The sequence below is a fragment of the Sitodiplosis mosellana genome, unplaced genomic scaffold (genome assembly GCF_009176505.1).
Source record: "Sitodiplosis mosellana isolate CC-2019 unplaced genomic scaffold, AAFC_SMos_1.0 Smas_scaffold_18, whole genome shotgun sequence".
In the NCBI taxonomy this organism is placed as follows: domain Eukaryota; kingdom Metazoa; phylum Arthropoda; class Insecta; order Diptera; family Cecidomyiidae; genus Sitodiplosis; species Sitodiplosis mosellana.
In genome coordinates, this window is record NW_022595260.1 from 828,746 (window position 1) to 853,773 (window position 25,028).

The 25,028-nt window shown below is 35.5% G+C and overlaps 1 protein-coding gene across 3 annotated transcripts in view; it reads left to right on the forward strand.

Annotated features, from left to right (window-relative positions):
• The window catches only part of LOC129568401 (uncharacterized), a 109,081-nt gene that overhangs the window by 62,836 nt on the left and 21,217 nt on the right, over window positions 1–25,028 (forward strand). For 2 of the 3 annotated variants that reach the window (XM_055446211.1, XM_055446213.1), the window contains exon 3: window positions 16,720–17,708. In XM_055446211.1, coding sequence (XP_055302186.1) covers window positions 17,664–17,708 — 45 coding nt within the window. In that variant the 5' untranslated portion in view covers window positions 16,720–17,663. Of the gene's footprint in view, window positions 1–16,719; window positions 17,709–18,350; window positions 20,282–25,028 lie in introns of those variants that run through there. The other variant, XM_055446214.1, reaches the window with a different exon arrangement.

Consider the following 25,028-nt stretch of genomic DNA (forward strand, 5'->3'; position numbering starts at 1 on the left):
TTTTGCATTCTGCTTCAGTGGATATTATTAAACCATATAAAGTTTTATGTGAACATTTTTTGACTGCAATATGCTTTATGACGTTCATTCTTTTCTCTTCTTCTTGCATTCATCACGCTTCAACTCGCACCAATATTCAAATTTTGCTAAACGAATATTTTATGGATACTTTTCTCTCGACTGAACTCAATATGCTAGATGTAGCCAGTTCAACTGAACTGGTCTCCAGTTGACAGACGATTTTCATGCATTTTCATATCGCCAGGCATTTATTGTTTCAGCACTGGAACATTCAAAAAAACTAGTCAGTCATCGAGTTAGACAATGATTGAATCACTTTCATGTGAAATGTTTTAAATATATTCAACTCAATGAATGGATTTAAATGCAGTCGATTGTATGGAATGCATTCTCTCGAGTTGGAACTTTATCGTTGCAATATAAATTGATTTCATTCTGTAAGTGCGGTGAATTTTTCGCTGCGATGATTCAATTTTTTCCGTATGAGCAATTTTTGGCTGGTCGGTAGTTATTGTAATGGAAAGTTGGTGTTTTTTTCCCGTCTGCCAAGGCTGATAATAGTCTCAAGCTACTGCAAACTTATGCATTAATTAGAATATTCATTTCTGTTTTCTTGGTGAGTTTTCAAGCGGAAATGTTGCACGTGTTCCACCGCATTCATATCGTCTCAATGTTCTCGTCTGCAATTCTATATATTTTGCTTTCAGCGCTGTGATTAACGCATTGTTCGACGAACAGTGAACATATGTCATGCTTCTTGATTACAGAAGATTCTTTCAAGAAATTTTGCTAACCTTGAAAGCGAACCGTATTTCTCTTCTTGAACCAACTATGACAATTGCAAAAAAAATCCTTAACTACAATCTCCCACATGTATGTGCGTGTTCGTCGAAAAATTCAATGAAGTGAATCCATAGATTTATCGATTTGCAAATTTACAAAATTACAAACAATTTATGAACGAGCTAAACATTTTACATGTTTTTCCTCTTTCATCTGTATGTCTGGCGTGCAACTGATGCGAACGTATTTATTCAGACTTTTAATTTGTTTTAAAATGTAGAGAATGGAAACAATTTACACGGTAATTTCAATCTATTGATCCCTGGCGTTGAACTCTTCTATATAATAGTTGCGTTTATATCCATCAATTTTCTGGAAAACCAACAAAAGAACTGATGAGAGGATTAAAATAATAATCACCTGTCTCAAAGTCTTCTTGCTCATTTATTTTTACTGGAAAAGTTGTTAAATTGAAAATAATCACTGGAATTTTTGTCCAAAATTAATTACGCTCGAGTGCTAGCGAGTAAGGATGGACAGAGATAAGAACGTGCTCAATTCAGCTATCTTAAACGTTGCAGTCAATTAAACAGAAATTTTTGCACGAACCTCTTAGCAATCAAGTAAAAAGGGTAAACTTTTAATGAACACCAAAGCAAAATAAAATAACAACTGTTGACTGTTGTTTTGCCTCACGCTTCAATCTACATTTTCAGTGAGACGAATCTTTTCTTATCACTTGATCGTTTTCGATATAATCTGATGCTCGAAAATTTATGAAAACACAAACTGCAATCAGAGATCTGTTGTTGTGTTTCCAAATGGCTTTGCACTTCAGGCTTGATTTCTTATAGTTTTCGAGATTTCAAAAATGAAATGCAGCGTCAAGCAAATCCAAACACAATCAAGCTGTTGTTGACAATACAAAATGAAAACTACGTGAACGGATATGAAATTGTGCAAAATATGGACGGTTTTGAAATCGATACTCATGCCTTTTTTTATACATTCGCACCGCATTTTGTTATGAAGACAAAATTCGAAATAAAGAAGAAAAAACTTAAAATACAAAAACGTCAAATCATTAAATTTATAATTAAAGCGAACACTTCGATTTCTTGTAGTTTTTTCGAATTGCACGTTGTGAATGTTGACACATAAAAACCGTGACTTATACGACACACTTTTAGCTTAATCTCGTTGCAAAGCACGATTTTTTTTCTCTTTCGAATGTTTTGAATGACGTAAATTCCAATCATGTGGTCAGCAACGGTATTCGTCGATAATCGTATACTTTCATGAGATAAAATGGATTCATCTTCACTTGTTTTCAGACATTTTCTGTTCGAAAATAACTTAAAACTTATGGAAAAGTTCATATTTTGGCTATGCAAATTATCAGTTGAATATTTCAAATCACGTTTAGTTTCATTTGGGTAAATATTTGACTTTGAAGTGTATTTACGATTCCAAAAAGCGAATTTCCAATCGCTAAAACCAAACAAAACTCAAGAAAATTACAAACGACGGCAAGACAAATGAAAGTATTGTTTTTGGTGTAGCTAAACAGAATTCAATTCAATAAACCATTCACTCAATTATCTACAAGCGCTGGATCAACAACCCATTTCATGTATACGACGGACTGACACTAAAAATAGCTGAAACAAAAACCGGTTTGGATACCAATAAAAATTCCTCTGTTTTACACATTGCCTCTATGCAACGCTGAAACTCTGTTCCCACTCTATCGCTGCACAGACATGATTCGAATGAAATGCACAATAACAAACCAATTCAATAAATGAAATGTCATATAGCAAAGTAATAACAATGATTTGCTTGAGTTTTGCAACGAACGGTACGTCAATTTTAAAGCAATTTACTTTATCTTGAAAGAATTGGGCGACAAACAGAAATCTTTAGATATTCGAACCAATATTCGCACGTTTTCACCGAACATAATCAACGTTCTTTCCATATTTGATTTAACGAATCAAAACAATTGCGCAACGATTTTGCTCTTGTGCCGTGATTCTTATTACATATGGATGTTTTTCCATACCCAATGAGCCATACTTTTTTCTCTGCCATCTGAGATTTTTTCGTCTACAAATGGAACTATTTTTCGCTTTCGACATTGCCTTTTGTTCAAACAATTTTTTCAAACTTACAGCATGCTGATCTCTTTAAATTCTTTATATACATTTGATATGTGACCTAATGCGAACATATTCAAATGACTGAACTTCACCATGTGCAAATCTGCTGTGAAGTGTTCTGTTTTCACGTCTGATTTTGAATACGTATAAATCAACATCAAGTTTTTCTACACTGATATACCTGAAAATATTCTATATTCAAAGCTACACATTTTGTACAAAACGTTCGAATTTCAAGCATCAATTCACCATTTGAAAAAAACCATTCACCATTTGAATTTTGGTCAGAGTCTCTTCACGCAATTTGATATCAGTTCGATGTCTAGTTCGATGTACAATTTATTGAAGTGAATCGAATCTGGTTGTTGTGCTTTCTCACTCAATCGAATGTATTATGTATTTGTTAAAGAGTTACAGGTACAAAAGTTCAGTTCAATGTTCCACGCTGTTTTCAATGTAAAATTAGTCGTACAACAATACCATCATTTTTCAATGGTTACTCTTGAATCGACTGTCGGCTACAAGCCCATAACAAATGCATCTGATTCGAATGATTTTGATACCTCGGTTCGTTTCATTTAAATGGAAATTGTCCATGTTGTCACCAATGATGGTGAGTTTCGGCAAATTGCAAATTATAAAAATTTACAATTTCAATGAATGGTCCGTGCTCAAATTTATATCGATGAAGCGTGTTGCTTTTTCAAATAATGTTGGCATTTTCAGACTTATTAGGAACATGCAGTACTCTAGTACCATCATTGGACATACCCTCCTTGGTGTAATTATTATGCTGGAAACCTGAATGACAAATGCTTTTGCTATGCTATTGAATTTGACCCAGAAATTCATACATTTCTCTCAATAATACATTCTGCGCTAGCTGTGTCGTTAATCGATATTCATCGAGTCGTTGATGGTGGCAATAAAATTCGTTATTCTCGTACTGGCTAAGCAATATCTCACCTCCACCTCGCCCATTTCAGATGTAAATAAAAAGGCATTTAATATGTTTTGCTGCGATAGAACACTCTACAGAGACTCAGCATCTCTCGCTGCTGTACCATCGAACTGAATCGACCAATTTCACGCAGACCAAATTATCTTTTCCGGCATTCACGAATATGAAAAAAAACCGTACACTGTACAGGCTATAAATAACGGCGCGAAATGAATATTTATGCGATGTTTGCCAGTTAAACATACATTTCGGCCCCAAACGATGCCATCGAGTGCGCATCGTCCGTAGAAGAGTAATGTGTCAGAGGAGAGTGAGAGCAAAAAAGAGCATTATTATCTATGGTACGCAATTTTATCCTATTACAAACCTCTCCCACATACACGCACAACCGACCACTAAACGCAAAAAAACGCTCGTAAAATTCAGCGTTTGCTTAAACTTTTAGTGGAGTGTTGCAAGCACCCATTCAATGGTTCTAGAAAGCATCGTTCCAACTGAAAATGAAACTGGAACTGAACAAAAACGAGATTAGCAAGGTATTATCGATAACACCAACCGCAGTGTCGAAACATATAAATACTTCAGACGCTTGAATACGTTTGGTTTGGCTGAACTTTAATTCGAATACATGGGCGAATGGCCGGAAAAGATACGCTTTGGTTTGGAGCTTGTCAAATAGAAGTATCATGCGAAGGAACCGATAAAAAAAAGTCTTATTATTTCCATTCATGTGACGGAGTTCATCGACCCTTGAATCCAATATGCCGCTCGCTTTCTCGTCGGCTCTGAATCGATTTTTGACTCTTCAAATGACATCCTGTTCCCTTGTTCGTGCCAACAAAATGTGGAACATGAAAAGAATTTTTGAGCAATGCACACACAGCTGAAGAGGAGAATGATAACATATGAGATCATAAAAGCAATAATAAGCAAGTATAAGAACTGGGGTAAGGAAAGAATGAAAGCAAGCCAAAAAATAACAATGTGAAAAGTCTTTAAGATTCTAGAGCCTTAAGCAAACGACAGCCAGCCACAGTTTGTGTCATTCTTCACAATTCTACTTAAATAGTCATAAAAGCGTACAAGTTTTTTTTTACCGCATTGCTTTTTCAATTTTCTCATCCAATTTGTGGGTACACGTCCTTTTAATCTCTTGTTCGCTGCAATATTCGCTTTATAAGCATCATGCAAAGTGAAACGAATTTTCTTTTCTTTATAGCGAAAAAAATGTATATGTGCCAAGTATAATAAAATTATTGCTTTTGATGCTCAATTTGGTATTTGCTTAATTTGATGCGACACAAAAGAAAACTTGAGGAATTGTAGTTTTAATTCAATTTGCCAATTTTGTTTAAGAATTATCATCGGTTCGTTGTATGAGAATCCCTTATGAATGGAAACTGGTTCTCGTCATTCATCAAAATGTGCGAAAAAGCAAGTAAAATTAAGTTGATTTTATTTTTATTGGGTTTTGAGTCTAGTCTATTCGACTCTAGGGGCATATAACTCGAAAAAAATTCGTTTTATGCGAAGAATATGCGCTTCAACTCATAGTATGTGCCGATTTCTTCGTACTATGCGTATTATGCGGTGCCTATTCGTTAGAAGTGCACACATTCGATGTCCGAATACTGCACATAGACCATTCATACTGCGAATAATTTCGCATGAATCCTACTAAAATGTTTCCTTCTCTGATTGGTCACACGCCACAATATCGACTATTTTGAATTCAAAATTGCAACGACTTTTTTCATGTAAAAATTCAAGAAATACTTTGATTTGTACTTATATCGGCTCACATTTTTTGCTGATCATTTTTGTTAACTTCAATCATTTCTATGGGTGAGATTGGGAGTAGTGTATGTTTGATTGACTTTGTTACGAAAGAGAAGAGCAAGTTTCTGTCGACTTAAAAATGGTTAAAAGCGAGTATGTTCGTTTTTAGCGCGTCCTCGCGGTTTTCCACGGTTTCCGCGGAACTGATAAGAGATAACAACTTGGTGTCTTCGGCAAAGTTGTAGCACTCGAGGTCTTCTATAACTAAGCTGAAGACAGTTATCTCTTATCTTTTATCAGTTCCGCGAAAAGCGCGAAAAATGATAAGAAAAAAAAAGTTCTACATAAAATTTGCTTTTTTATGTGCGCGATTTGCGCGCAACTGATGAGAGATAAGAGATAACTGTCTTCAGCTTAGTTATAGAAGACCTCAAGTACTACAACTTTGCCGAAGACACCATGTTGTTATCTTTTATCAGTTGCGCGAAAACCATGAAGACCGCGGAGGCTAGACGGTACTACAACATACTCTACTTTAACGCCAACAGAATCATCAGAAAACATACTCGCCTTTTCAGAAATATAAATCGAAGAAAAAACATACTCCACTCTCAATCTCACCCATAGATTTGTACATATGGATTTTTTTATTATTTATAATCCAGATGCTATTTCCAAGTATAATGAATCGTCGCACTTATTTTTTCAATGATTTTTATATCTACCAAAACTATCGGCGGTTTTACTTCAATATTTGTATACTATAACATTTTGATTTTCGTTTTCATTCTTATTCTTTGCTATTTTATTTTAATTTTGTGTTATATTTAAATTCAATTTTCATCAAATAAGAACAATCTCATTAGCAAGAGATTTGATAAATATTAAAGACAGAAATTGTTGATGTCAAATATTGTTCGAACGAACCTTAACGATACAATAGAATGTTGACATTGTGTTGATACGTCTTAAATCGCATCGTGGCGTCATTATGTGCACGCGTATTCGCTTCTATGCGTAATATTCGTGACTATGTGGAAAATTCGGCACACTTCACTGTGGCACACAATCTATGCGCGTTTATCCGTACAAATCGCATATATGAAAAAGAGTAAAAAGCCCCTAGATTCGACTTAGCGCAAAGCTGATCGTGGCCGAACCGACCACTCAATAGCTATCATCATTAAAATTCATCTTGCTTAAGCATTCGGTAATTTGGTCGAATTAGCGTTTTTTTTTTGGTTTGGTTTTAGATGTACTTTGTACTCGCTCTTCGCCCATCTCTTTCGATATCTCGTACACATTCTCTGCTTCTTTTCTATGTGTTGTCGGATTCTGTGCGGCTTTTCTCTTTTGGTCGCAATCAAACTTTAAATTGAAAAAGATATTTCAAAAGCGAAACTTTTCTCAGTATTCTATTATCCATAAATTACGCGAGGTTTTGTGAAAAAGCCAACTGTAAAGCCGTTCAAAATTAGCAAATTGATACTTAAGACCGAGCGGCGAAATTAAAAACAGAACTCGTATCAGCTGTATAGCTAACGGTATAGCCGTTTCGTTTATCTTTTCGAATGCCCATTGAGTCATTATTGTGGACATGGACACTTGAATACATTTAAAGTGAACATTTGACGTGGTTGTTCGTATCGCTTTCAAACGACTGCAATCTTCAGTTCACTTCAAAGCTTTTTCCAGTGAATTGCCCTAATCAAAAATCGAAACTTCGATGTTGATATCGATTTTCTTGGTCGCATACATGCTATCGTTAGTCTCCGATGGAGGCAAGCAAAGATGCCATTACATTTTATGTTGCACGTCACTTCCTTTATCAGCTGATTTTCATCAGAATGTGTATTTTTCGTTTTGTCATAGAGTGGTGATTCGATGATGCTGGTTTTCGGTTCGATGGTTTAACATTGATAATGGATGGTGTCATGACGCCCCTGTAACCATGCACATCGAAATATGCAAGCAAAAAGTGCTGGTGTTAACACAAAACACTCTTATCCACACCATTCTAATCTCTAAGTTACACATTGACTTCACCTCAGACCCAACCGCACAACAGAAAAAAGATGCGTTTGCGACGCAGAGAACAATGGCGATGGCTGTGAGATAGAAAATATCCTATTTTAACACACATACACGCTGTTATTATTGCCGTTCACATTCATGCCAGCACAAAAGCCGTCGGGTGAGATGTGGTGAACTTGCGATACAAGCGATTGTGTGCATCGGTTTTAATGAGATGATAAATAAATGTGTATACAAGTGGTCATTATATCGTTTTCTTTTGTCGGTACTCAATGTTTTCATTTTCTATGAATTCCACTCTCGAAGTGGATCAATGGTATTATATTACGAACACCATAAACGAGCCGCACACCCAACAGTCGTGAATTACACAAAATCTCATCGTGATGCAAAATACCCATAGTTTAATAACCAAAGCGCACACATATTTGCACGCATTCGTCTGACATGGTTGCGGTATAATTCCGCTGCAAAACGCAATCATATCACTTTCAGCGAAAAATAGCTACACACATAATCACCGATCAAATGACAATAGCATCGCCATTTTATTTCAATCCTTATTCATCTGCTGTGAATTATTCCCTCATCGGTAGATACTAAATTCTCCTTGCGACGGAATTTGTACAAAAGTTTGTGCTGCAGCACCATACATACTAAATTAATCCATTTTTGCGTATGGTTTTGTTCCATTTCTATATTAAATCGTATCAAATCCATATAAATATTAGATTAGTGCCTATGAAGTTAAGTGAGTTTTCATCGAATATGCTCAGCTTGCTCACCTAAGTTGATACTTTTTCGGTGAATAAAGTAATAATTTGATGTAATTCATTTGTTGAGCTGAGAAAAAACTCCAAAATGATCTTTCGGCTTTTCGTTAAACAATAGAATTGAAAGAACTTTTTCACTATGGCTTGGAATAAAATGACTTGGTCAAAAATTCACACAACAGAAAATATACAATAGGAACTACTCACTCATGTTCAGCACGATTTTATTTTGCTGATGCTATGGAGTCAGTTCATTTATGTGACTTGAGCTGGCGGATCGTATGCTATTCTTATTTCTTGTTCAAAAAAATAATTTGAATTATTCTACTAGCATGTTCATATGCCGGGCATAAATTCATTGGACATAAAGCCGATCAAGATAATCTGGAATTATATTCGTCTGTTCCATAACTATAGGAATAAATTATAATGCAATTATTTTGCCAGTTGACATGGTAACGCCATTCAAAATGAGAGTCAACAAAAGGTAAAATGTAAAAAATGCACTCTCCATGAACATCGCACGCATATAATTTTTTATTAGCCGAATAAATGCACATAATATTTTCTGCATTTTAAAATTGTTGTGCGTTTTTCATTCAATAGGTTACGCATCATTACATTTCATTTTTTCTGCATATACTGTTCATTAAAATTATGGTTACTTTATTACAACTAGAACAAAAAGAGACTATTTGTGTCATTAACCTTCAAACCGTGAAACCTATTTTCTAACGTTGTTCGTGAAACCGGTGCCTGAGTGCCCATAATGCATTTTAAAGGGGAATGTCAGTTTTTTCTTGAATTTTTATTTTTAAATGTAAATATTTCAGTATTTATTGATCGGAAAAGTATGAAAATCACTTTGAAATGTGATAAAAGTCATAAAAAATCGAAATATGAAAGACAACAGCAAGTTTTTTGGATTTTTTTTTAATAAAGTGGAGATTGCAATGTTGATCTCTTCACAAAAATGAAGGCAAAAACATATACATACAAATTCCACTATGGCCGATTTTGACGTCAAAAATTGAGATTTTGAATGGCAGGTTGGATCAAAAAGTTATGTATATCACTAGAAAGGTCTTGAAAAGTAGATTCCATTTTTGATATAAAACTTCAAAATAGGCCGGCATTTGGCCAATATTTGGTCGTTGGAACTTTTTGGCCAAAATTGATAAAATGGCCATATTTTAATAAAATGATGATCGATTTTGATGTTTTATAGTTCAAATTACATGTACTATTCAAGATCTTTCCAATGATGCATATTTCATAGTTCCCACATTAAATTTTATACGCAATTTGTCGAAAAGTGTATATGGGCACCCAGGCACCCATTTCACGTATAGCGCATCACACATGTTTACGCGCATATGTGGTAAGCTAGTGCGCGTATGTGGGTATGTTAACCTAATTTTTGTAGTCAAATGTTCAACAAATCGAACCATAGTTATTTCATTAATTTATGATAAGAAATAATTAAGTTTTAAACATTCAAAGTTGGTTTTGGGCACACAGTGCCCATTTCACGGTTTGAAGGTTAATTTATTTATGAAATATGCGAAATATTTGGTGTCTATTTTTGACCAGAAAAAGGTGATTAAATGTTTTGATGCTTTCACGTGATATTTTGAAAGTTTTTTCAATGTAATTGTTCTACTTGATACTTGCACAGAACGTCGTTTATTACCAAATTAATGAGCTGGTGCATAATTTTGGGCGAATCACTGAATAGTATGTCAATAAATATAGCAATTTTTGGCAAAAACAAATTCATTTTTAATTTGAATGTGGAGTGAATGGTGCACCGGCGAAAATCATCGGCACAAATACCAGCTTTTATCATATAAATAGCATCATTTAATAACTTTAAAATATTTTTCACCGCACAAATTTAATAGAACCAGACCCCTTCCCAAATTTGAATGTGGAAAAAAATGAAGTGAATATTGAAAACATTTAATTTAATTGCATAAATGCATAAAATGAAATTATTGTTTGTGTTCATATATTGCATCGATGTACGTGGATTTTGTGTGACAACAGCGTGTGATTCTTTCATACCAAGTTAATATTATACATATACGAATGGATATGTCGCGTATGGATCATTTAACCGAATATAAAATGATTTTGGGTAACATTAAAATTATTCGCCCACCATGAAAAAATTCAACAATCACAAAAACCACCACACGTGTACAGTGCATAAATAGTCGACCACCGCGTAAATATTCTATGTGTGATCCATATAAATGCCGTAACATTTAAACCTGATTCACATTTCATTTAAGATAAAGCTGCCAAATAATTCGAGTATGACCAATTCGCAAATAACAAAATGTATTATCAAAATGCGAAGTGAAATGCAATCAATGGTGAATTAGCAAATTTGTTTGGTATATTAATGTCAAAAAGATCATTTGAGCCGTTGGTGAGAAGTGAATGAGCATGCAACCACATCAAAGCATAGCAAGATAACACATCGAACTGCATACATTGAATGTTTATCATGGAAATACGTCGAAACACAATTGAGTGGGCGTGCAAGCAGCGAGAGTGCTTCTAATAAGCATGTTTAACGAACGACTATTAAAACACTGACCATTCGCAGATATCAGCTTTATCGCAAATACCGCAGCGGTTTTGCAAATTATGTCCAACAATCGTGCTCTCAATTCGGTAATAATTTTGCAAGTAAAAACAGTCGCATATGATTCCATCAGCAAAATTTATTTGGTTTGTTTTAAATTTATCGATTGGTTTTATAATATTTGTGGTAAACGAATTACACGCGGTCACCAATTCTAATTGAATGTTTTGCAAATACACAACGTTCCAATATTGCTATATAACAATTTTTGCGGCAAATGCCCTCAGGTTATTTTACATGTTGGTTGATTTCGTTGCAATTCGGTGAACTTGATTAATAAATGTGATGGGACTGAATATTTCAAACGAATAGGAAAAGCTAGTGATTTGCGTTCATTTTTCATTAGCATCAAAAATATTGAAATAATTTTAATTAAATTTGGATCAAATGCGATTCATAAAATATACACGCCAACGGCCATCTACTGATAATTAATCCACTGAGATAAAATACTTCTTTGACAGCAGTCCAACGGAAATTCATAATGAGCGCTCATGAAAAATACATACAATAAACGAATTACACACGGATTTAATCGATAATAATAATGCATTTATGCATGTGTCGCATACCAATTATTGTAATCGGTGATTATTGATGTGATTATGATGGAATGAATGTATATGAAATGCTTGACACGTGCCGTGCATTTGACAAGCGAAACAAATTGTTAGCAGACTTTCAATGAACGATTTACAAGTGATCCAAAGTTCATGTCGTGTTTGTGGTTATCAGCCAAAGGGCTTGGAATCGTATAAACTCACCCCAAAAATATTACGACAGAACGAAAAACCATAGAAATATTGAAAGTATTCATGCACGACCGAATGCGAATGTTTATGCGATTTGAGTGTTTTCAAACAGGTCGTTACTAGAGATTGATTTATTTCGATAATAAATATTGGACAGGTTTTAAAAACATCTTGTAAAAACACTTCAAACATTTTTTTTCCAACCCTTTTAACGGTATGTTCCAGCCAAACGCTAACAACAACAACATCCAACATTGATGTTTTATTCAACTAATAGTCGTATTATTGGAGCCTCTGTGTTCCCATCGTTAAACACGAAAAAATTGGAATATGACTTGGAAAAGGGGATTGTTCGAAAAGGTTTAAGCCAAGTTCCTAAATACAATTTTCAAGAAGCGGTGCAGATTTATCTAGATCAGAATCACCTCAACCGACAAGAGAGAGTTTGAGAATAAACACAAACAGAAATTGGAACCGATCTATATTCAAATTCGTGGGCAACCATATTTTCACATTTTTCCCTCTTTTTCTGCAAAGACAATGGAGAAGAGGATCTTAGTCGACTTGACCCATGTATCACTTGCGATGCAAAGAAATGCGAAGAATCCCATATAAATAACTTCACAAGACGGCATATATAGATATGGAACACTATCCTCACGTCCAGACATATTGCACTACTATTGTTGATTGTTTGCCGACTTTATTTTGTTACCAATATTTCCACATAAACACCGAAAAAAAGGCCATGGAAATACAATGATATGCAAAGAAGCGGTACGATATACTACGATGCGAAACATACACACTGTGTAAAAAGTTTTTTATTGCCTTCAGCCAAGCACAGTATTTATGAGTGCGTGCGAGCAGATCGATTTCGAGTCCCACATCGATGGCTCATTTTTCTTTGTTCGCCACTTTTCCTAAACACATTCATGTTTTCTATCCCCCCCTCTCTCTCTCTCTCTTTCTCTCTCTCTCTGTGTGTGTGTCCAACGCCGACAGAATCTGAATTATGCATTGAATCTGCTTCACTGATGTTGTTTCACTCTCAATTTCGTGTTCTTTTTCCGCTTTTTCCTTCAAGTCATTTTGGCATTATTCACAATATAACAAAGCTTGCACGCAGTTAAATTCCCAACACAATAAAATGTAATATATATTTTTCGAGAATAGAAATATCATTAAATTGAATTTATGAGATACGATTTTGTGTTATTATGCTCCTGCTATATTCGAATTGATTACTGTTCGGCGCCATACGATTCAAAACACTTACCGACCGAAATCAGCATTTTTCTATGATTCCTTTAAGATCCAATCAATTCATTTGAAGTTTGATCTCGTTCTCAGCAAATGCAAAATGCCATTATCTAATAATGTAATCAATTTAAATATTTTGAAACTTCATCATTTCTAAGCGAAGTTTTGTTTCTCAGATTTTCATTCAGATTTGCGGGCAAAATTTTATTGGTCAATATTTTCTGAGCCAAAGGGCAAAATATGCATGACCTCTATCGATTGGATTGGATTGGATTGAAACGCAAGGAAACGTGCGAGAGATTTAAAGTTACAATGGAATGGATGTTGAATGACATCAGTATAATAAGCGAAAACCTCATCATCACAAATTGTGATTCGGTTATTTGTTTATTGTTTTGTTTGGTTGAATGAGATGATTCATTCCAATTGTCTATCAACACATGCAAAATATGCATGAAAATAGCATTATGACGATGAAATGATAAGGAAGAATTAGTTAAATAAGTTATCAACACATACATAGATGCTGTGCGCACATAATTTACCGCAAACCATTCGTTGGCATATGCAGATAGGGCAAACCAATCTTTCACCAAGAGTCACACTGTGTGAGATGTGTTATATATGATATGAAAAGCAAACTGGAGATATGCTGCGGTTCCAATTTTCCAATGAGAATGTTATCAAACGTCAAACGACGACCGCATACTAATAATAAATTCAAGCAATCATTGCTGCATGTTGTAACCGATATGTTCAAGAGTTTTGCATATGCAGTAAGAGTACGATTTTGTGTATGTTGAAATATCAAGAGATAAGACCAATTTCATTGCGACGAAAGACTTGTGAGAGGATTTGTCGGTATTAACCTTTCGAGAAACAATGTGCTCGCGAACAGTTCGTAAAGGGTAAAGTCAAATATTTTTTTTCTTTAAAGAAATGTGATTTCAAATTGAAGATTTACAAAATGCTTTTGTCTTAACTACTGATAATCATTCGAAAGGTCATTCAATGACACTCTTTTGAATGATAAATATTTCCATAGGCAATAGTAGCTAGACTTTGAATATAAATTAATCTTTGAGATTTATCAGGTAAAGGTTAATTAGCTCAGATCATTGTGCACATATTATTGTTTCTACCACACATTGCCTGTTTTCGATGGTTGATTTATTATTATACATTAAAATCAAACAAAAAGAAACCTTGGGGAAAATAAACTGACAATGGTTAAGAATTTACACTTGACGCATACGCGAATGCAACGCAGTCTTACTCTGATTGTTCGCATACAATGGAGCCGAATGAACCAATTTTTCTGCTTGATTGCAGATGCAGCAATAAGATTTATGACACAATTCAGCTGCAACGAAAGTTTACATTGAAAAGTGAACTTCCATTCAAACGTTGTCCGACTACAGAAACAAAAATGAAATAGAAACTGAGCGGTGAACCAAATCGACGAGATGAAAAAAATGGCTAATATAGTCTGCATCAAAGTCAACGGTCGAATGGAAATTGCACTTTGTTTGTATTTTATCATAATGAAAACGCTGCAATTGAATTACAGACATGTCAAATGCCAATTTCACACAGACGAGAACAAAACAAACCAAAGATACACTCTAATCCTTTTCATTTTGTTTTTTTTTTCTATTCACTTGTTATACAAAGCAATACAGTGTTTTTCATCGTTTGTCGGCATACATTTACACGGCACAAGTGGTCGGCAACTCACAGTGATATTGCGATTGGTTTTGCACAGAAAAAATGACACAAGTACGAGCACAATTTATGGAGCGTTTGTTTTTGCTGCGCCATTCATTGAAATATTGAATTCTGCATTTTGGAATGTTTTCATTTCGAACAGTCACCGGATAAAACATGCGTTTTTCTGTATTTCGTTTTATTCTGAGCGCTTGCCAATGTTTTTCGCATAAATTTGCCACAATTACGAACATCGAGATAAATGAAATGTTGGCCAATGCAACGATATACAGATAGTCTCTATATCGATTTAGGAATGGTTTTTTAGCTGCTGTATTTTTATTTTCTTGCTTTGATTCGAATTCGAATTCGAATGGAACAAAAGCAAACAGACCAATAGAGAGACAGCCGGCTCTAATTGAGAAAGTTTTTCCTAATGATTTTGTTTGTTCTAGCTGTTTGCAACTGCCGGTTCCGCTTCACTGCAATGCCTGCCTTCGTTTCTGTTATCGAAGAATCATTGGCAGCAAAAATGCATATAATTTCAATGAATGCCACGGACAAAAAGTTTTACGAATTATGCCATATGATGGAAAGTATAGTCATTCGAGTTTTTCGATATCAATTAATTTGAATCGTCCCGTAAATTCACTCAGTCAATGTGTGTGTGTAGCTACGGCGATGTTTGCCATTTCGATGGCATTCACCCTCGACTATTCATTGATGCCAGATGATGCGGAATACATGATTTTTATCACAATTACAGACGATAACCAACTGTCATTTGCAGCGGAACGAAGGCGTTTCGTTTCCAATTTCTTGATTCAAGGCTAATAACAGTTTTGCGATAATTTTATCGCAATGTTCTGAGAATCCAATGATTTAAAATCTAGGGGCAAACCACGGAATTTTTTTTTTAAATCTGTTTTTATCGCCCAATTCTAATGACATCCGTAAAAAATTGAAAAAATTGAGAAAAAACTGTATATATTGAATTTTATCGTTTAATATCGACTATAAACGTTTGATGTGCTGACGTCATTACCGATTCAAAAATGCTGGAAGTGGGTTTTGGTGGATCCTCAGGATCGTTTAGTACTGCTCCCGGTTCTGGAAGTGGATCCACAGGATGGGCCAGGGCATTGTCAAACCCAGTCTGGCCCATCCTGAAGATCCACCAAAACCCACTTCCAGAATCGGGAGCAGTTCTGAACGATCCTGAGGATGCAAAAAAACCCGCTTCTAGAACAGTATGCATTCGTTAAAGCGAAAAAATTACTGCAAAAATCGGGCAAAATCGACCAAAATGTGATCATATCGGAATTTATTTGTTTAAATGATAAAAAATGTTAAAGTCGGTCATTATTGGTTATTTTTAAAACCGTGGTTAGCCCCTAGTTTAAAATATAAAAATTCCATCTAAATCGATTATTTCAGTAAAATAGTTTAATAGACATTAGACAAGAACTTCAGTATCTGTAGAAAAATTCACATTATTCTAAGGAATTTTAATTGTCCTCATAAAAATGATGTCATGGCGTGTTTCTTCAACGTACAGTTTATTGCCAAGAATGAAAAAATAAAAGCGTATCTATTCAGCTATGGAACAATATCCGATGCGAATTAAATCATATCGTAACTGAATGAAAATATAAAAATAATGGAATCAAAGAGAAAATCCTACGTGAATAAGGAGAAAAAAATGCTATTTATTTGACAACTCATACCGTAATCCATGGAATTTAATTTAGTTGGCTATTTATTAATCCGAAATGTTATTGATTTCAATTCGATAATATCCTTTTATATCTATTTTGTGTCTTTTCAGTGTGAAACCATTTGAACTGAGTGTCGAGAAATTGGAAGTGAAGTAGTAAATGCCGGAGAGATGTTATAAAGAAAGCAGCGTCACCATCTCTCGTGTACACTCGATATTATTTTATACATTGTACGAGCCAATTTTGGAGTAAGCAACTGATATTCTGTGCTAGAATTTTACCTTCGGCGAAACAATATTCATTCGACGTTAAGAAAATAGATGAAAAGCGAGACTACAAAGCGAGTTGGTTGTGAACAGAAGTGACTGCATCAAGCATAAGTTGGATTGAACGAATGTGCAAAAATAGTCTTGATTGCATCATTTATGAAGTGAAGAGAAATCCGATGACACAAAGAAGTACAACAAACATCTTAAGAGCTTAAGCACAACAGCAGGCAGAATAAAAACAATTCCACATATCCTTTCGATATTTACAGTTGCTTCGCTCAGTGGTAGGAGTGATTCAGTGTCATATCTATTGTAGCGTAAAAGTATTTTCGTCTATAGAATCGTACAGCTTCTTTCGGCTTTGTATTTCAATGCAAGTGAAAATCATTTGTCTCTAGTGTGAGTGAATTAAGACGATAAGTTTCATCAGGTAGAATAAGAAGTCAGAGGAGACCAAGAAGCGAAAGAGCGAAGTCAGTGAAAGGACAAAATTGATAAGTTTATGTTTTGTACGGTGTGATAAGCGTCGAAATTGAAACTCATTTCCACACCCAAAAAGTAACGTCTGATAAATTGCTACAGCATTGAAATTCAACTCTCATTCCCGAACGCGATTATTTTATCTGACGCCGTTAAATATTGCCGTGTCATTGTCTCGTAACAGTTGCAGTGCTTCTGCGTGAGGTTCATCCGAGATTTTTTAAATCGGTAATTAGCTAGTGTATTTGTGAGTCTGTGTGTTTGTCAAAGGACGCGGAAATAAGAGAGCCGACAAGATTTCAACCATGGAAACAGACGAAGTAATAAAGTTGGTAGACAACATCTATAAGGTAAGTTCTTATATTCAGTCGATATTCTTTTGTTAAGCGACAAATTGGAAACCACCAAAACACGACTCCATTCCACAGACAAGCGCACGGCATGGGCATGGCCACACTCGCTCAGCAATATAATGGAAACGCTTCCGGTGAATAATTTATAAACGTTTCACCGAAAGATGCTGGGCGACGTTTGCGCTGCGCACATGAAAGAAAGTGGTGCACGCTAAGCGGCTATTTCGTAAAATTATTCATTCCAGTTTTCGGTTCATTTCTCAAAGTCAACACTATAAATCAGTAGCACACTTTCCTATTAAAATCCAGTGCCGGTTCACTTTCTCCGAGCTCTCATTGGCGATACATCAAACAGTGTTGCCACGAAAAATCAACACTGAATTCAAAATTCAAAGGTGCTTTTAGTGCAGAATTATTTTATCTACATTTATTTTTCACCGTTTGAAGAAGCTCGGCGAGGCGTGGCATGAGGAAATGAAATGATTTTTATTAAATTTCAATAGAGATAAAAGAAAAATTTTCTTCCCATGAAAAATTCAATAAACAGCTGCAGATTTGTCATCGATGTGTTTTTTTTACTTTTAAGCACCTTGTACGGATTTAAGGGAAAATGGATTTAAGGGAAAATATTTTCCGAAAGACCAAATAAACGAATGAACTATGGAGCGCCTTTGTTCGGTTTCGTGATTGAACTTCAAGGGAGAGCGAAATCAAAAATTCAAATGTGCATTTCGAATTTTCGAATCTTTTGCTGCATTTATAAATGTGGATTGTGTTGATAAAATACAAACACAAAGTGCCTCTTCCTTCAAGTGTTGAAGCAGCTATTATTTTTCAGCGTTGGCATTCGATTTACACCCAGCTACATGTGTATAAACGACTGTCTGGATCGGTCTAAATGAGAGTTAAAAACAACGGCAAACAAACTCACAATATAAATCCAATTAAAACGAATACACACACTTGCACACAATGAAACGACCCCTGCTTTGAGCTGCTGCACAGCCATCGAACAAGCGAACGAATGAACGTTCCAACCAACGAACGAGTTGATAATAATGAACTATCCTCGTTGTAATAACAAGCTAATGAAATGGCGTTGGATTTAACAATGGAGCAAACTGGTATGTTCGTTGTTTGGATCAGGGGGGAAAGAGTGAAAAATGCAAATCGATGGTTGCTTTTTGCGACCACATGGATCTAATGTAATTTATGAATAGAACGAACGAATACCGGGGGATGATTCCTCTCTCTCTCTCTTTCTATGTTTCCCTCTGTTTGATATAACAATGTTAGCATTGAACACCCCTTCAACATTTTGTGCAACTCGAGCAACTTATTCTCAATTCATATTCCAACATTTGCATATTTTCGAGGATCGAGGTGTGTATGTTTACTAATTTGGTAATATTTTATCGATGTTTCTATGATGTCGACCGGCGAAGAAGTGTCAGGTGGTTTTTCATCTTTTGCCGACAATTTTGAATAAAGCCACAAAATGCACACGTATTATTTAGAATAGAAGAGCACTGATTCTGATCAGGGAGACGGGCGAACAAATTACGTGTCGTGAGCGTGTGGTAAAAATGCCACTTTGTTGTTTGATAAACAACATCCAGAGCAGAAGCCACCGTTGAAATCCGTTGGTTTCGGTTGTCATGCACGACATGTTAGTGCAAAAAGTTCTAGTCTCAATATTTATTTTTATCACATTTTGTTTTTATTTGTGCTCCTTTTTGTGGTGAGGTTATTTTTGATCTCCTGGCAATTGTTTTGGATTTTATATTTTCGATGAGACAAAAATGAAGCAAAACAACACTCGAGGTGCTGAAAACTTATTAATGCGAAAGCTAATACCACCCCTTTTTTTCTCTCGTTCAGCACCATGAAATGAAAATCTAATTTAAGGATCAGTTTTATCCATGGCATGTATTCAAAAAAAAGTTGAAATTGAAAATCTAACGGCATCGAGGATTTTCCACCGGCTTTATTCACCTGAGCTGCCATGATGTACAATCGCATTATACTGCAACAACCATTTAATCCGCAACGTAAAACTGCACACCAGCGAGTCGTACAAGTGCAGTAAACAATGTATAATCTAAATGGTGCAAAAAACGGATATAGGGATTTTTTGCATCGTATTTTTTGCAAGTGCTGGTCAACACCGCAACACAACAACGGATAATAGAATTGCCATTGGTTGGGTGACGACACCATTTTTAATCCCTCACGACCTCTCGCGTGCAATTTCAATTGAGTCGCCATGACTTATTATAACAATGCACTCAATTTCGTAGTTAACTCGTTCCAACATTCATTAGATTACGTATGAAAGGGGTGCAATTTTGATGTTTCATGGGGATAAATAAATAATAAAGAACAGAACTCGATGCAGAGTTTTCTTCTGATGAAGCGGAAAAAAATCAGATTGAAGTACTTTCTTTTAGCCTTGTATTCGAACAGAAAAACAATATCTTTTTTCTATTCATTTAAAATATTTTTTCTATGCCGATGGGTATGCCATATGATGGAAGAGAAATGATGATGGCTTGCTGACGTCGACCTCTGTAAGTCTATCAAACTTTTTTTATTCGTTATTGGGTACGAGGTATTATCTCGTGTAACCACTCTTTGATCCGATGCTTTGGTGTGCAAGAAAAACCTATAAAAGATTGCAAAATCATTGAAGGCGTTCCAATTGGGTAAACGAAAACGACACTAATTGAACCAGGTCCACTCTATTACTGGCGAAACAAGCCCATCAACCTACGAAGAAATGTACTTTTTTGCTTGAGCGTGATCTGAATAACCAGATGTTTCGAATTCAAATCGGGACTCATCACGTGCTCAAGTGAACTGACTCAGCTGAAACCAAAACGCGAATAGATTTTCGGTTTTTACCTAACCTAAAACAAACCAAAAAATTAAATGGTCCAACAAGATCACAATACGCTTGAGCTCGTTTGTATTTCGATGAACTTTGGGAGTTATCAAAACTTTTTTTGTGTGTTCTGTGTAGGTGAATCAGCGCCCATCAAGTCGTCTGTCGTTTGTTTGTTTTTGAGAAAAAAGTTGACGGAAATTAATGGTATTGGGTGACATATCTCTAACGTGCCAGCTTATTTACTCCCCTTCGCACCGAAACCAAATGTGATGATGGAAAAAAGTCAGCCTACCTCCTATCTCAACAGAACATGCCATTGTAAAGCAAATCATCTATGACGAGTTTTTCCTCTTTTCTTTTCTCTCTGGCATAAAGTCTCGATTCTACTGATGTTTTTTGCTGTTCACAGCTAATAAATAACGGAAAAGTTTCCAAGTTTTTCCATTGGTCTATCAAATTTTTGCCAAATACTTTTCTTCGGTATTTTTCTATTTCTATCGAGTTTTGTTGAGAATTTCTGTCTTTAATTTTAGGCTCCATTGATTGAAATTCATTGAACGTAAAAGAATATGATATCAAACGAATGACGAGTCGCAATAGGAATAATGAATCCATCCTTCAAAAATGTTCGTTTCGGTCTGATCAAATACTGTCAAAATAATTAACCGTAATTTTCATGTCCCATCTGTCTTTGGATGGTTAAAGACAGATGATTTGCGACGAATACCATCAAAATTCCATTTGACCGCCAAAAGAGAAAGATGTATAAAAAATATGGATTAATTGTAATGATATTGGCAAAGTTTCTCGCAAAGTTTCTCGCAAAGTTTCTCACAGATTGAAAATTAATTTTCTGTCATTGAATCTATTTTTCTTTTTTTATTATTACTTGTGTAAGCCAATGAGTAAATTGTCAAGTTCATTTTGTTCTGCTCCACCAAACTTGAATATTGAAGAATTTGACACAATGAATAATGCCAGAATGGCGATGTGTGCCTTTTTGATTTACGTCTACGTTGAAAAGTTAGTTCATAGCGTTGGTAGAATTAAATCTGATACCAGTGTACTGTACACAGCATATATTATACATATGTATATATGTTAGGCTGGATTTGGAGGAGGGAGCATTCCCAAAAGTATAGAGTCATAATAAATGACTGAGGCGCGTGATAAAAACATTTTGGAAACTATTTGACGGCGAAAATTTCGCCCAGAACCGAATGAAAGTATTCAGAAAAGCGGCATCGCTGTGCACACATGCGAGTCTAAAAGATGAAAAATGGTCGAAAGAGTCACGACAGCGTTGATGCCAATGTAGTATTTATGTGCGCTTAAAGCGAAAAAAATGCAAATAATTCGTTTTCCGTTCAATTTTTTTGACTTGGCTTCACACTTTACGCTGCCACGAGTGAAATTCGAATCGGAGATGACAAAAAACCAGCAGCGCTCGTGCTCCAGCCAGTAAATAAACGAAAATTATCTGTCTAATAAATATCCGTGTTGTGCGTGCGTGTATGAGTGGGTCGAGAAGACTCACACGCGGAAGTCATTGCTGGTGAAGTGTCTTTTTCGGCTCTATCTGTGTGCATCAGTTGATGAAATGTTTGCGATTCATCGCAGCACGTTGGATATCAACCTCGGTGATAGTGATGCGCGGTGTGCGGATTTTATCTCAACATTCATCGTCGCTTTCCATTTTTCACATACACAAGGCTATTCTGTGTTATCAAGGGCATCGTTCTATTTTGTTGAATGCCATTCTGCATGCACATAAACTTTATATGATAGGCAACGATTTTATGGCTCAGCCATAACACTGCACGGGCTATATAGCATGCAAATGGCAAATACCGACCCGTAGCATGGGATGGAATCTTTGGTTGCATGCTTGCCGCCAGCAGCCGAAAATTCGTTTACTACACTCTTATTACCGGTTATGTACTCCGCCTTACGCTTATGCAACGCACCGCTAGATATTCCAAAAAATGGAGGAAAAAATGCATATCGCGAAAATATTTGAAGAATTTTAGTCCGAAGTAGTCGAGTGAAAGGCCCAACGTGTTACCCGTATTATTATTACATCGAGCGATATTTTAGCATGTTACATGAGTCTAGATTTACGGGATTCTGATTCGAAAGTGCTAACAAATTGATTTTGTAAGTGTTTGAGACTAGATACATTATAATTTACGATCGAATTGGCACGTGTTGAATGCAAACTCTTTCAAAGATGGGAGCCATTCACACAAAACTCTCTTCGCATCAAGTGTGGCAACGCGAGCATACATGGGCCTTAAACACAAGTAGTTGTTTGAAATGTGATATTTTCGCTCGATACACCATCAAAACAACAAATTTTACAAAATTAGGAGAATGCAAAATGGTAGTCGAAAACAGCCTTGGCAACTTGTTTAGTAGTCTAATTAATTGCACACCTTCGCTGCTGGTGTCACAAGATTAAATTGTACGTTTGGGCGCGACAGCAAATACTTTAACAAGTTGCAATTAAATTTACCAGGAGTTTAGCTAAATAAATAATTTATTCAAGTGTAAAAGATATTTTATACAAAATCCGCTACAGTTGAATGAACCACACCGTTTGATTTTGTTCGCGCCCATCGCAAATGTATCGCTCAGCCGCATTCCATGCTCGTAATTATTCACAGCCAATCCAAGTGGCTAGATTCTTGAATCGGTGATGACGCTTGATTAGCATTTTCGAATGGTATTTCAATCAGCGGCAGCATTTAAAATGAAAGGGTGAAAGACTATATCCACATCGGCGTGAGGCATTTTCCTAAGAAACTGGTTTAAAATATATGCAAAAATCGACAAACATCATATTATATACATAGTTGATAATTCACATAATAAATTATGCAAAGCGTTCTCGCCAAATTACTAATCGCCTTATGAATATGTGTTTCGAAAATAGATTGTAGATCAAAGTTTGGGATGCTTTCAGACACATTTATTCTTTTTTTTCTCTCCATAGAGAAATTGAATTCTCACTGAAACATGTTATATTGAATGGTAGAGCCAATCATCACGCACATTGACCGAATACCATCAATTGAATGATCTACAAAACACAAATCTAACCGCATACATATTAATTATTTAATATCCAGAGCTAAAGGCAAAGTGGACCTGATTTGAGAACCTCATTTATTGCATGTGACCGCAGTATAACAATACACATATCACATAAATGCCAGTCAAAAACCAATTCTAGTGGCTCTTTGTGTCTTTTGATGTGACAGCCAATTCATTGCCTATACACTCAAATATTTAATTCTAATTGTTGAATGCTGAAAGTCAAAGATCGAAAGATTTTCACTCCAGTTTGGTGTGCGCCTGAATAAATTATGTCAGGCGAAAATTGAATGGCATTTCCATTTCGATATTTGTTTTCCTTGAATGCAAACAATGGAACGCCTCACAAACAAATAACAACGAGATTTTACTCAATTCGGTTGTTTTACTGGCAAATAAATAGTTGTCATCGCATTCATTTGGTACGAGCAAAGCAAAAGTAAGCAAATCACATTCGTGCGACTAAACTCTCTCTTCCTATCTCTCACTATCTCCTGCTTGCTTTGCATTTTCATCGTTCTGTCAACTTCTTCTTTCTTAAATGTTCATTATGATTTGTATGCATCGCTTAGCAGCCGCACATTAAAATGCAAATGGAATTCTATTCAAGCGTTTATTTGGCGCTTTTGTCTATTTGCTTGGTTTAACGACGTTCCTAAATTCGAAAGGTATTTGCTCCAAAATCGGATGCTTGATAAAGCAGCAAACGAATTGCCTTTTATTCTTGTGTGTTTGTGTGCCAGTCGTGCTCTTTATCTCCACTTGTTTCAATGCAAATGGGTTGAAATATCTATTGACATGATCTACATTTCCGCGGCGAAAAGTGACAACATTTACGGTACTTTAAGTATTTTAACATAAAAAAATGGATGGAAATCACTTCAAATCATGTAATTCGATGCCAAAGTGGATCCCAACGGATTTTGTGACATGGGGTCGATTTAAACACAAGTTTAATGACTTTTTCGACTAGTTCTTCTCGCTGCATTCGTTTTCTTGCATTTTGATTTGGTTTATCTACACTATTCCGACCGAACCACTAAGCACGAACAATAGCAACAACATATACAAATTGAAAAGGTTGCAGTGGCATACATGATTGATTGAGTAATTGTGCGGCTGTGATTTATGCGTTCTATGTAAATCGAAACGATTTTTCATGTCATCGAGTACTACCTTCACGAACGTGAGTACAAAAGTGTGATTTATCATGAATAAAGCCGCAAAACAGACATTATTAGAACTTGTGGTTGCTATGTGAACCAGAGCGTTTAAACATCTTATTATCGTATTGTTTGATTGTAGCGCTTTCGATTTCTCATCAGTTTCGGAAT